The sequence below is a fragment of the Arvicola amphibius genome, chromosome 14 (assembly GCF_903992535.2).
Source record: "Arvicola amphibius chromosome 14, mArvAmp1.2, whole genome shotgun sequence".
In the NCBI taxonomy this organism is placed as follows: domain Eukaryota; kingdom Metazoa; phylum Chordata; class Mammalia; order Rodentia; family Cricetidae; genus Arvicola; species Arvicola amphibius.
Genome location: NC_052060.1, coordinates 20,886,961 through 20,900,129, shown reverse-complemented (window position 1 = coordinate 20,900,129; position 13,169 = coordinate 20,886,961). Strand labels below are relative to the sequence as shown.

General features: G+C 37.3%; 1 protein-coding gene across 1 annotated transcript in view; it reads right to left on the bottom strand.

The window, feature by feature from the left end:
• Vav3 (vav guanine nucleotide exchange factor 3) overlaps window positions 1-13,169 on the bottom strand; it is a 315,752-nt gene that overhangs the window by 24,011 nt on the left and 278,572 nt on the right. Inside the window, exons 22-24 of the mRNA XM_038311226.1 lie at window positions 8,743-8,777; window positions 2,987-3,103; window positions 2,344-2,431 (exon numbers count right to left, since the gene is read on the bottom strand). Of these exons, the coding sequence (XP_038167154.1) occupies window positions 2,344-2,431; window positions 2,987-3,103; window positions 8,743-8,777 (240 nt within the window). The remainder of the gene's footprint in view (window positions 1-2,343; window positions 2,432-2,986; window positions 3,104-8,742; window positions 8,778-13,169) is intronic.

Below are 13,169 nucleotides of genomic sequence, written 5' to 3'. Positions count from 1 at the left end.
TGAGCTTCCTTATAAAAGATCTCCAGGTGTGGAAGAAAAGAAAGAGAAAGAAAGGTAGGGTCAGAGGGAGAGAGGAAGCAAGGAAGGGAGGGAAGGAGGAAGGAAGGAAGAAGGAAGGAAGGGAGGGAGGGAGGAAGGGAGGATGGAAGGAAGGAAGGAAGGAAGGAAGGGAGGAAGGAAGGAAGGAAGGAAGGAAGGGAGGGAGGGAGGGAGGAAGGGAGGACGGAAGGAAGGAAGGAAGGAAGGAAGGGAGGGAAATGACATAGGCACATGTATGTGTCTCTAACAGCGGCATTTGTGACTGATAGACAGATTTTTGTGACACTTAGTTAAACTCTGAGACATGTACCCTTACTTCCCTTTCCAGGAGACCAATGAATAAACTTTAATGGTCTCTGCTACAAATTCTTTAAAACAGAATGTCCATTCACTTTAGTATAATTAAGCCGGGCGGTGGTTGCACACGCCTTTAATCCCAGCACTCGGGAGGCAGAGGCAGGCGGATCTCTGTGAGTTCGAGACCAGCCTGGTCTACAAGAGCTAGTTCCAGGACAGGCTCCAAAGCCGCATAGAAATCCTGTCTCGAAAAACCAAAAAAAAAAAAAAAAAAAAAAAATTCTTTAAAACAGAATGTCCATTCACTTTAGTATAATCATGGCCTTATAAGATCTACAGCTCATGATAGCGGCACTGGCTTTTTTCATCTCTAACACCCTGCTAAAGGACTTCCTTGGGCTGAACCAAGCGACACAAAGCTGAATTGATTGACCCCTTCCACTGGCCATTCCTTTCATCCTTCTCACGCGTCTCCTCTGATGGGAGCTCCCTTTGCTACTACTTTTAAAGTCTAGAGAGCTGGCAGTCATCATTGTCCCCGCAGCATTTTGTAAGTGTCATATAAACTGTAACACTGTGAAGAAGCCTCATTATCACCCAAAGAAGTTCTGCAGGCATGCCTTGCAGAGCTGTGGAGTTTCCGTGCATGCTTTCATCATGTCGGGCTGCGCCTGTCGTTCATCATCTGTGCACGGACTTGCCACAGCCTCTCGAGGCTCTTACTATCTAAAGAACCTCTTCTGGTCAAGCTCGCTCTCTGCTCTCTGCCTGATAGGTGCAACAGATGTAAGTTACTTCCAGCAGAGAGGATGCCTCGATCTTAGTTGCCAATTTGACAAGAGTTTCCATTTTTTAAGGCATGGCCATGCTGCCTGTCCTTTGCGTTTGAATTTCAAACGTGCCACTTACGTCTACAGATTTCCTCCTATTTCCTTTTCTCTCAGCTCAAGATGTTTCGATTTCTTGAAAGCACTGATCTCTATCTTGAAATGATTCTTAAGTAAGGCATTCAAGCTGGCTGAGTTTGTAAGCCTTCTTATACCCCATTTTGACTCATTTGTATTCCTGAAAGGTATAGTATATACCATTTGACTGGTAGCTATAGCAATGAGCCTTCCCTCTCAAAGCTAATCAAAGATCTTAGCGACTACAAATGTATCCTGTGTCGTATACCTAAATTCTTCACTAGTGTAAGTGACTATCTAAGTGGGAAAAAATAGATTTGTAGCCACTTTTAAGAAAATAAGATTTCTTTACTGTTGTATATAAACAACAGTATATAAAGCAGTGTGTATAATGATATATATGTATGGTCTGTATGACATACACACACCATACCTACTAATAAAATGATTGAGATTTTTATAAATTTTAAGAATAAACACATGCTAACTACCATATATGGTTTCCAGTTCAAAATAAAATTTCCATGTAACGTCAACTGTTGTATATGGCAAAAATATAAACTTACAAATGCTTATCTAATGTAATAAATGAGAACTATCATTACACAGACAATTTATAATAGCAGAAAATATAAACAAATTTCAAATTGACTTTATATTACATTTTGAATGAAATACACCTAAATGTAAGAACTTTTCTGTCCCATAATTTATAATGACACAAAGTAGCTGAATGAAGAGACAGATGGCATAGGAAGAGGAATGACATAGCAGCGATGTGAGATTTATCATTTGTCACGGAGACAGCACACCCAAACACCTATACTTCAGTTGACCATCGCTTTAAGAGCCAAGAGTAACACAGACTCTAAAATATTATCTAAAACTTACAAACCTCATTTATAATGAGCAATACCATTTGAGCAATGTAAAACATCATTGGAATTCTTCAACCTAGAAAGTTAGGAGTTTTCTAAAGCCTACATTATTATTCTCTTTAGATAATCTTCAATAGGCAACATTGCTAAGAAACTATAGAGTTGAACTGATTTAACAGCAGAAAGGGGGAATCACAGATTGAAAAGAAATAATCAATATTTACCATTAAGCTTTTAAATTTTCTATTTTCTGCAATGTGAAAAAAGCCATCTCTTGTTAAAATCTTGATGTGTTTTGCTTCATTATTGTACCTGTGGGCAATGAATAACTTATGAATATAAATGTGGTTTTAATCAGTAGAAATCAATAATTACCAGAGGGCATGCCCCAATAACGTTATAGGAATTAATTCTGAAGACAAAATATATACTTATGCCAATACAATGGTGACAGCTAATTAACAAACTGTATTTACTAGGTTGGTTGAAGATACAACCAATATTTGAAGTGAGAGAAGATTTGGATTTGACTAATCATTGTGCTTACTTAGTAAGTGCACTTTGAGGGTACAAAAAAAGACAAAACCTAGCCATTTGTATTCTTGCAATTTACTAGAAACACATGTACATCAAATCAACAAAATATAATGCTATGAAAGAAATCTATTATGCCAACTAGCAGCCCATAACACCCATTACTGTTTTCCTCACAGATATTTTCTAGTACGAATGAACTGTCGAGATAATTGCATTATTTCTACTGCAATTAGAACCTTGGTTTCCAACTTCAGGGTTGTATGTGTCACATGACCTACACCACTATGAACACTGGAAATCTATTTCTCCAAAAGCACTTGTCCTACTTACTTAATGCTAATTGCATATTCTCCAGACTCCTTGGTCCTGTGCCTCACAAGGTAAGTACTATTCACCCTGTTAATAAGTTCAGTCTCTGCCTGCAATCTTTCCATTGGTCCAGCATACCTGGGAAAATACAGGAAGACAAAATGTTGGGAAAATGTATCTGAAAAGAGAGACTAAATATATGTCATGGTTTTAATTACATTTCTTTAAATGATAATTTGGAAAATCTCTTTAATATGCTAAACACATCCGCAAAAAGAAGAGTGCCTAAAGACCCAGCAAGCACCAGTAAATATCAAATAAACAAAGGGGACTAAAACAAAGGAAGAATCAGAAGCTATTAGATCAGAAAGGCTGGTTAGGACAGTTGTAGGCAGTGTAGGAATAAATAGGAAGAAGATTGTGTGTGGGAGGTATGGCCCTGCATAAGACACACACACACACACACACACACACACACACACACACATTCACCTTTCTTATGTATACTATCAAATCTCTTTTGACGATTTTTAAAAAGGACTCTGGTGTAATTTAAACTATTTTAAAATAATTACTATTTGGACGTGAGATAAATTATATTAGTTCATAATCTGACAAATTTCTAAAGAAACAAGCAGTAAGGAAGGAACTATTTTCAAAAAAGGATAGTTTTGAAAACCAGAGTTCAAGTTTCCCTAGATTATATGGGCCTTAAACACAGCCAAAGTTATTATTAAAATAATAACCATCATAGTAAAATACCAAAACTCTGAGCTAAATTATTTCTGTATGACCCCTTGTATCAAATGTAAGCATACCAGATAGTGTCAAGGATTATCAAACATCCAGAGTAATTGAAATTAAAAGGTAACTACATTTGGGTTGGTTCTTTTCAAGCTATTCATGAATAATATTCCAGAAAATTATCTGACTCACATGTTGAATCACAAACTCAGTATAATCATAAACTCAGCCCTTAATCTACACCATTTATTTAAAATGTACACAGAAGGCATTTAAGAAAAGTTTGTGGAGTCCGGTGCAGGCAATCAGGCACCAATTGTAAAAGGGAGTTAATGGCATTTTGTACCAATGGCACATTTTTAAGGCAGTTATGATAACCTATGACCTATTGGAATCTAATACAGTCTGCTTCATGTTTACCTCATGAGCCTTATCTCTTTCAATCCCTGCATCTCTACTTCCAGCCTTCTGTATCTAGGGATTGTCTGTTTCCTTCTGACTGTGCAAACACACACTTCTTTAAACACAATTGAGCTTGTCAGTCAGGTTTAGAGAGTCATCCTGTCTATCTGTCAAAAGAGTTGTCCTGCACATGCAGCCCTCACTCCATCATTCTGATTACCGCATCCTTATTGCCCTGGCTAGCACCACAAGTTAATGTATGTGTATATATACAAGCATATGTATAAATACAATTTGTGGTAATATAATTAAAATATAGTTTGCAAAGGTAATATGTACCACAATGAAAAGCAGCAGTCCATCATATGAGCATTCTACTCCAAGTCCTGGGTCAAATATTTAACCTGTCTTTTCCTTGTTTCTATACAGATATTTTAAATAATTGTGTTTCTACGAAAATTCATTAATTTAGAACTCTAAGCATAAGGAAGGAAAGCCACTTTTCTCCTGACATATGCCTACTCTGTGATAGATTACTGTTTTTTTTTTTTTTTTTTTTTTTGGTTTTTCGAGACAGGGTTTCCCTGTAGTTTCTAGAGCCTGTCCTGGAACTAGCTCTTGTAGACCAGGCTGGCCTCAAATTCAGAGATCCGCCTGCCTCTGCCTCCCGAGTGCTGGGATTAAAGGCGTGCGCCACCGCCGCCTGGCATAGATTACTGTCTTTCTATAACTTCTGTGAACTCAAGCCATCATCAGGCCCATTTTGAGCAGGGTGATAGTTAAAAATGTTTGACTTGTAAAAAGGTAAAGCACAAAAGTTTGTTGGTTTAGGCTGTTTTCTATCCATTATAGTTCTTTCCAAATTTTTGACATAAACTCCCTGGCCATACATTTTCACTGTTATATATTCTACTTGCAACATTCTCAGTCTTAACCCAATGGCTTCTGAGTCCCCGACTCTCTTAAACTAACCGATTCTTCCTGCCCTCCGAGCCTGCTGCTCCATTCCTGGATACTGCATTTTCCTTTGCCTTGGATTAAAAATTCTTCCTTAGGTTTCCTATGAATAGAGTCTGGGATGCAATACTTTGAAGCCAAACATTTATGGAAATACTTCATTTTAATCCATTTTACACTTAATTCGTAGCTTGGTTGTGGCAGAATTCCAAGTGAGAAATGATTTTGCCTCTTAAATATTAAATGGCATTAGCTCGTTACCTTTTGGCTTCCAATTAATTTCCCTCTAATTTCTGACTCATGGGATGTGCCCTGATAGGTCTTCCCTTGAGAACTTTTGGGTTCTTTGTTTTCTATCGGAGAAAATGTTAACGATAATGTACTTTCTTATGCTTTTGGCAGCATCTCCAAATTGTAGACATGGCATTCAGCTCTGGAAACTTTATATTATTTCTTTAGTAACTGATGCCCTTAAGCCTTTTGTCTTTCTTTCTGGAGTTCTTATAAGCTGAGTACTAGCAAGAATTCATGCTAATTATCTATTTTTTAAAATATTTCTTGCATCCTACCTTTTTTCTTTGATGTTTCTGAAATTCTTTCAATGTTTCCCCAAACTCTTATGCCACTTAATTTAGAAAAGCTTCCCATTTTCAAATCATCCCTTTTATAAAACACTTGTCATACACTTAATCCAAAGTTTTCCTCAAATGTCTGGTTTCTCTTCATCATTTGTAGATACATAAGGAAGCTGAACCTAGGAACAACTGAGGGCCCTGTGTGTGCAGGTCCAAAAGTACACCACTGTGTAGAAGTCTGCTAATTTGGCAAAAATCTGATAATTGGGCTGGGAAACATCCAAATGTTCGGGGGTTGGATTTTTTACTGAGTTTTTACAGTTCTCTACACTCATTTCTGCATTGAAGGAAGGGGAACAGCTCATGAGAAACTGCTCTTGTGCCAGATCTAAGCTATATGAAGGAAATAGGGTTCTAACCTTTGATATGAAGACTTTGCTTAATATAAGTGGTTTTCAGGATAGCATCTCCCAACCTCTTTTAGACCTGGCTTTTCCAAGTCAAAACCCTGTGTGGTTCTGTTTTCCCATGTAATACACCTAACAACACAGTCTCCTGGCAGTGTTGAAAGGCAGGTAATTTGACACTGGGAAAAAGCAATAGGGGCCTTGGCTTCTACCACATTCCAACTTCCAAGGAGCTCCCCTGTCTTCCACGTCAGATTTTAGCCAGCATCTCAAACATTCCACGCATAAAGCATGGGCTATTGAGGAGAGTCTTGTTGATTTTCTATTTTATTTCATGGTTTATAGAAGCAATATTTACTTGACTGGATCAACCTTCTTTTCAGATGGAAATAATTAACAGGTAATATAAATGGATGCTGTTGTGTCTCATATTCTTAAAATTCTAAGTTTCCATGAGTAGTTGGTAATTATTCCCAAGTTGAAGACATTTCCCATGAAACCATCTACTTAATTCTAATGAACTATCTAGGTTGCTCAAGAGGAAGAAAATGTAATTTAAAGCTTTTACCATGTCTTTATTAATTCCTATATTTATTTCCTTTGTCTTGGCACCTTGATTCTTTTTTAATCTTTAGGAATGTTGTTATTCTACCTAGTTATACTTCCAACAGAATTTTACATATTGGTAAGAGTACCTTATAAAAAAGAAAATCTATGTACACACCTTCCCACACTCTTGTGTCTAGACAGTTCTCAGGTGACTGCCGGAGTTATTTAATAAAATCCATGTAGTTGGAGACATTAGTATTTATCGCTAAAATGATCAACCTTTTAACCATAAAATCTAGTTGTATGAAAAAAAATATTTCTGTCATTAATATGCTTTTAGATTCCACAGTAACAAAATTTGGAAATTGTCCTCAGCGATGTGAAATTGTATCAAAGATTCCCAATTTGATCAAATTTCTTTGGCAAGCTCAGTGCTGAAGGCAAGAAGACTGCAGCAGAAATTGTAGATAATGGCAAGGGAGGCAAACGTAAGTGTGAGAGTCAGCAAGAGGGTTGAGGATAATTCCACACACTGAATGTTTTCTGACCCTTATTACAAATTCCTTATACAATCATAAATAGATATACATCATGTATATTACTTATTGAGGAGCTACCCACATATGCACACTGAACTAGTGCTATATAGCCTCAAGATACTACATCTATCAATCAATATCTATATCTATATATGTATACACACATATATACATATACATACATATGATCATATCTGGAAGCAGAAACAAATATCAGGGAAAAGAAAAGAGGCTCATTCATTTTCAGGAAAGTCAAACACAAATCCAAGGAAACACATACAACTCAGTAAAATCTCAGGTTTTGTATTTTGAGGGTAAAGATAGCAAGGTACATAGGGCACCACCCAGAGTCTTGAGACTACCTCAAACTGGTGCCATGGCTTTCATCTTTTTCTCCCTCAATAATAATAATGACAATAATATCTTCCACATAGGAATTTGGGGCAGATTTTTGTTACAGGAATCTAGAAATATGAAATGGTTTGCACTATCACATGCAATGTAAAATAAAATACTTAAAGTGGCAAGTGCTTACAAAAAACACTCTACATATATTACTTATAATGACATAATGAAGTCTGAGCTATTCTTCTTTTTGCATGAAGTTTTTTAAATAAATTAATTAATCTTACATCCTGGTTATGGTTTTCCCTCCCTCATCTTCTCCCTACATGTAGTTTTAAAGTTGAAAATACCTGAAAAATAACAACTATTGCCATTTTTGATTCTGCTGCCAGCATCTCAGTGGTCAATATGCTCCATCTAGAACTGTTAAATGCCTGTTTCTCCTAGCTGGAACATTCCCTCCAGGAGCGGGAGAGGGGCTCATGAGGCTCATGAGGTAAACTGAAGGTCACATTTCTGGGAGAACAGAACCTTGGAATTTTCTCAAGGGCCCCTTTCTACCAGTCTAAGTGGGAGTACACAGATACTGTGCGAGGGAGACCGGATAGCTGAACTACAGCGAAGAAATTACTAGACTGTTAAAGATGGCCCAGGGTTGGCGCTTTTGTAAGTGGTCATTCACGTTCCTTGTGAACTCTGTCTGAAATGCCAGTAAAACAACTCATTAGGTCCCTGAGAGAGACACCGGCATAATCATTCCTCTGGCTTGCTACAGCCGCCCTCTCTGTGATGAGTAGATAGATGTGTGTACATCTTCCCAGGTAAAGACTGTCACACAAGACCCAAATCAAACAGGAGCACATCTTATCCCCCTATTCTACACTAGAAACCACAATTTTAGATACTACCCTTTTGAGGTGATTCTGAGTTTTAGATAATTGGTTTTTTTCTTCTCTGCTTCATGAGATTTATCGTTCCAAAATCTGAGATGCATCAGGATATAGCCCATTTCTTTCTATGGCTGTTACAGACATTTATGCTCACGTGCATTCACATGTACACACACAGAGCCATCACTATTCAATCATGATACAGATCGGCCGGGGATGTGCAAATTCACTATGGTGTTTTGTTTCACATGAAAACCTTTAGCAAGGACAAATGGAAATGGAGCACGGTTTACAACCACACACTTAAGGCATCCTCGAGCTAGGAGTATGGTATTTCAACGTAGTAATATAAACATTTTTAATACTTACCAGGGTTGGCAAGAATAATCTACTGGTTTAGGTACCTAGGACATAAAAAGGCAAAAATAGATTAAGTTTACTTAAGGGTAGCTTTCCGAAATCCATCATTCATTTGGTTCAGCTGACTCAGCTCTATAAAACCCTTAAGTAGCACAGTCCTGGAACTATTCGCTAGCTGGTTTACACAGAATGAGTCATAGTATATGTCTGGTAAGTAGAAAATAATTCATTTTGCTTTATTTCATTCTTTCATGCATTTGTCTACTATACCTTCAAGGGAAGATAGCAGAATAAAATGAACTAGAAACCTTCAATATTCACTACAAGACAGTTTAATCCAACATAAAAAAATAGAATGGCAATGTTTATAAAGGAAGGAAAATAGCACTTCCCTTCCCCAAGATGAAGAAAAGGAAGATGTGAAATAAACAGTACACACTGGATTTAGATGCTACTTTGCACAAATTTTGAACTCTGCTTTAAAAATCTTCCAACAAGGAAACATTTCATTCATTAAAATATCATAGAAAATATTCGCACCTTACTTTTCTCATATAGAGACCTGCACAGGTGAAAATATTAAATTTTATGTACAAATAAAGCAAGCATCTTATAGCTGTTGATGACGACTAGAAAATGAAAAAGCTGAAGAATGTATTCCAGTAGTCAGAAAATACCCAACAAATCACATGCCACAGAAAGGGTGGCTATTTCCAAGCTATTGAGGAAAAGGTAGGCTATAGATAGTTCGTTTTGAGTTTTAAAAACCTTCATGAATCAGTAAGTCCTTGACAGACACAGCCCATGCTGTCCCTGGGTCTTTTACAATGCAGGGAGGCTGGGAAGAGGGAAGAGATAAATAGGTAAGAACTCCGAAACATTCTGCCTGCTGTCTCTCCTTTGGCTGGAAAAGGATGGATATCCAAGAAGTAAAGAGTGACATATAATTTCACATCAGACAAACAACTGAGGCCATTCCAAGCCACAGTTCCCTAGAGGAGCCTTGGTTCTTCCCCGGGTATGTTCTGCTATGTGGGTCCTTGACTACTGTTCCATTTTGCTTTCTGTGACTGCAATAAAACACTAACCAAAAGCCACTAAGGGGAAGAATGAATATTTAACTTGTATGTCCCCATTATAATTCATCACTTTTGGAAAGTCAAAGTAGAAGCTCAAGGCAGAAGCTTGAGGCAGAAGCCAAGGCTAGCTTGCTAGCTTTCTCTCTGGCTCATTCTTAGGTAGCTTTTTTTTTTTTTTTTTAAATACAGCCCAGACACACTTGCCTAGGGATGGTGCAGCCTACTGAGGGCCGGGCCCTCTTGCACACTTATTGATCGAGATAATCTCACACACATGAGCACAGGCCTATCTTATAGGAGCAATTTCTTATTGAAGGTCTCTCTTCCCAGATTACTATAGGTATTATTACATTGGCAATTAAAACTAAACAAAAATATAACCATCTCAGATCTCTATAACGAGGACAGAATGCTATATTTTCCTATGCTCTTCCTAACTTCTCTTTGGTATATTTTAGAATTTTGTTTAACCAACACTATTGTGTCACACTTAAAGCTATAGATCACTTCTGGATACCTTTTCTTTTTCAAAACTTTTATCTACTTATTTCTTTTTTACATACCAATCCTAGTTCCTCCTTCCTCTCCCCACCCACTCCCTTTTTGTCCTTTAATATGTGCTTCCTATAGTCCTCTAATGTCATTTTCAGCCCTCATCATAGATGCCTTACATTGTTAAATTTCTACTCTGGACAAGTAAAGATTGTAGATAACTTATTGGGAATGTGTGTACGTATGGCTCATACTTCCTACCCAGAAGTGCGCTTTTTAAAATTAAACGGGGCAATTAGAAATGAACCTTCTCAGTGTTTGTTCATGTAAAACTAGGAAGCAGGCATTAGATTTCTAAATCGACAGTGATTTTCTTGCAAAACTTTGAACATACTAATTTTTATTGTTTCAGATATCGCATTTTCATGTTCTAGAGTCTCCATCCAGTTCTTTTGCAACCATTTCAAGTTCTATGCTGAGGTGCCCAATCTACTCATTCATTATGAACACATCTCCCTTTGTGTTCTGAACACGGTTATGAGAGATGGTTTCTGAGTGTGGTTTATGTTCCTCTGCTTCTTTATGTGTCTGTGTTGTAAAGACTAGGCTATCATTCAAGCTGCAGGTGTCTCTTGTCTCAAGCGGGAAGTTAACCTAGCTAAATGGTAACTTTCGATTGTCTCCAGTGGTAAGCAGTTGAGGATTTCTCTTTTAACTTCTATTTGCCCAAGCTGAGGGATTTACTGTCTTCACTACTCAATCAAAGATTTTGAGTTTACACACAGAACTTGAGGTTTCTCCTTTCCATAACTCCATCCTTTCAAATGTTTTCTCCCACCGTATATTATGGTGCTTCAACCTCCATACTCCAGTTCTTCAAGGCAGAGAACTATGCGGCTTCTATCTGAAGTTTGGCTATGCAGAATGCTATAACCCCATGCCTGTATTCAAACCAGGAAACTCAACAGCACGCCCATTTCCACATGTCAATCTTTTTGCTAATTACCTGCCTCAGACAGGTTTAATTACTATTTAGTAGTTAATGTTTTTTTTTTTTTCCATTAAATTAGTTACCTGGGAACTAGCAAAATGGAAGATCGCCCCTGACTATCAGTAGACATGTGTAGCTTCCATTACCACTGCTGTTAGTTTGGAATCTAATTGCCAATGCTTTTCATAGGCATTTGTCTTTTCTCTCAGGTTGGACTTAATGCCATCTTTAAAATCCTGAAGTTTCATTAAAATACATCTAGCTGCTGATTAATTTCAATTACTCATCTTTATTTTTTAAATTAGTTTTATCACAAATTCTGGAAAGTTCTTGGCTATGACTTATTTGAATATTGCTTTTTTACAATTATCTTTAATCTCTTCTATTTGATACATTTGAATCTTATTCCATTCTCTCTTACAGTTTCCATTGCCTAATCTCTCTGAACTCATTTTAGAAACTCCTTCAGATTTCTCTTCCAATTTTCTACTCACCCATGTCTGAGAAGCCATCTAATGCACCCATTAAGGTCTTCCCTTCAATTATTAGATCTGAGTCTCTTATTGAGAAGCCCAGACAATCATAAAGTGTTGTAATCTCCTTTTATCTCTTTTTTGGTTATATCAAATATAGAATTTTTTATTTAAGTATCTTATCCTGTATTTGCTTCTTGAAGCTAACTCTACATTTTGTGTCTGCTAACCTTAGCCTAAGGTAGTCTGTTTCCTTGTCGATTAGATGATTCCAAATGGTAAATTTCTGTCCTCTGGAACTTTATCTGTAACAAACCATAGGGGGCTGCTATCTGTGAAGAGGATAAAACCGATATAACATGTATTTTTACTTGGGGACCAACAGATGTTGAGCCATTTTAAATTATATTTCTTGCTAAGGATGATTTAGGTCACAGGAAAGTATGAATTCTGGTCCTACATACAGATGACTTCTACACTGAAGTTGAAGAATCTTGAAGGGATTAGTCTCTCATGCTTGCTATCCCCCAGGCATACCTTGCTTTTCCTTTATCTATCCCGGAGCGAAGACCAACAGAAGTATCTCCTTTGTTAGGTGGCGTTTTACAGGAACATGCCCTGACAACTGCCAGATTCACATTTATCCAACTATGCACGATGTTGTAGCCCAGCCTCTGTCTCCAATCACACTACAGTCATAAATTAACTACCTCATCTATGTACAGCTTTTAGCGGCCCACCCTGGAGGGTCTCACTAGAATATCTCAAAACTTCTGAAGATGCAGGAACAACACACTGAGATAAATACAGTTTCAGCTCAGAATGGAATTCACAGTACTACTCAGGGACTCCTGATAACATATTCAAAGGGATGGATGCGGCTTTCAAGCTTTCAAGCTCATGCAAGGCTTTCCCCCTCTTTAAATCTGTCTACTTCCTTTCATGTGCCTTGCCCTATAGCTAAAAAAATAAGTATATAATTTCATTACATAAGTAGTTCTCTTTAGTAGCCACCTGTTAACTGGAAGCTATAGAAGCATTCATATTTACCTGGTTGTTTTGCTCCTGGTTATGTATGAGTGTACTACTCCAGTATCTTCAAATATCTGAGTATTATTTTCCTTCTAGGCAGTTACAGTAGATTCTATAAACTGATTTCATTCACTAATTACCTATGTGCATTGAGGCATCCACATTTGCTGTTTTATCCTTTGCACATCCATTCAAACACATTTGAATGTGTTTTTACGCCAGGCTATCTTTAAAACAAAGTTCCTAAAACTCATACAAGATGTAAACAGAAAATAGTGCTTTTTATATCAAATGCTTATCCAGGTTCCCAAATGTCTGAATATTAAAAATCTCTTGCCATTAACTATTATGTAAATATTGCTGCTTATG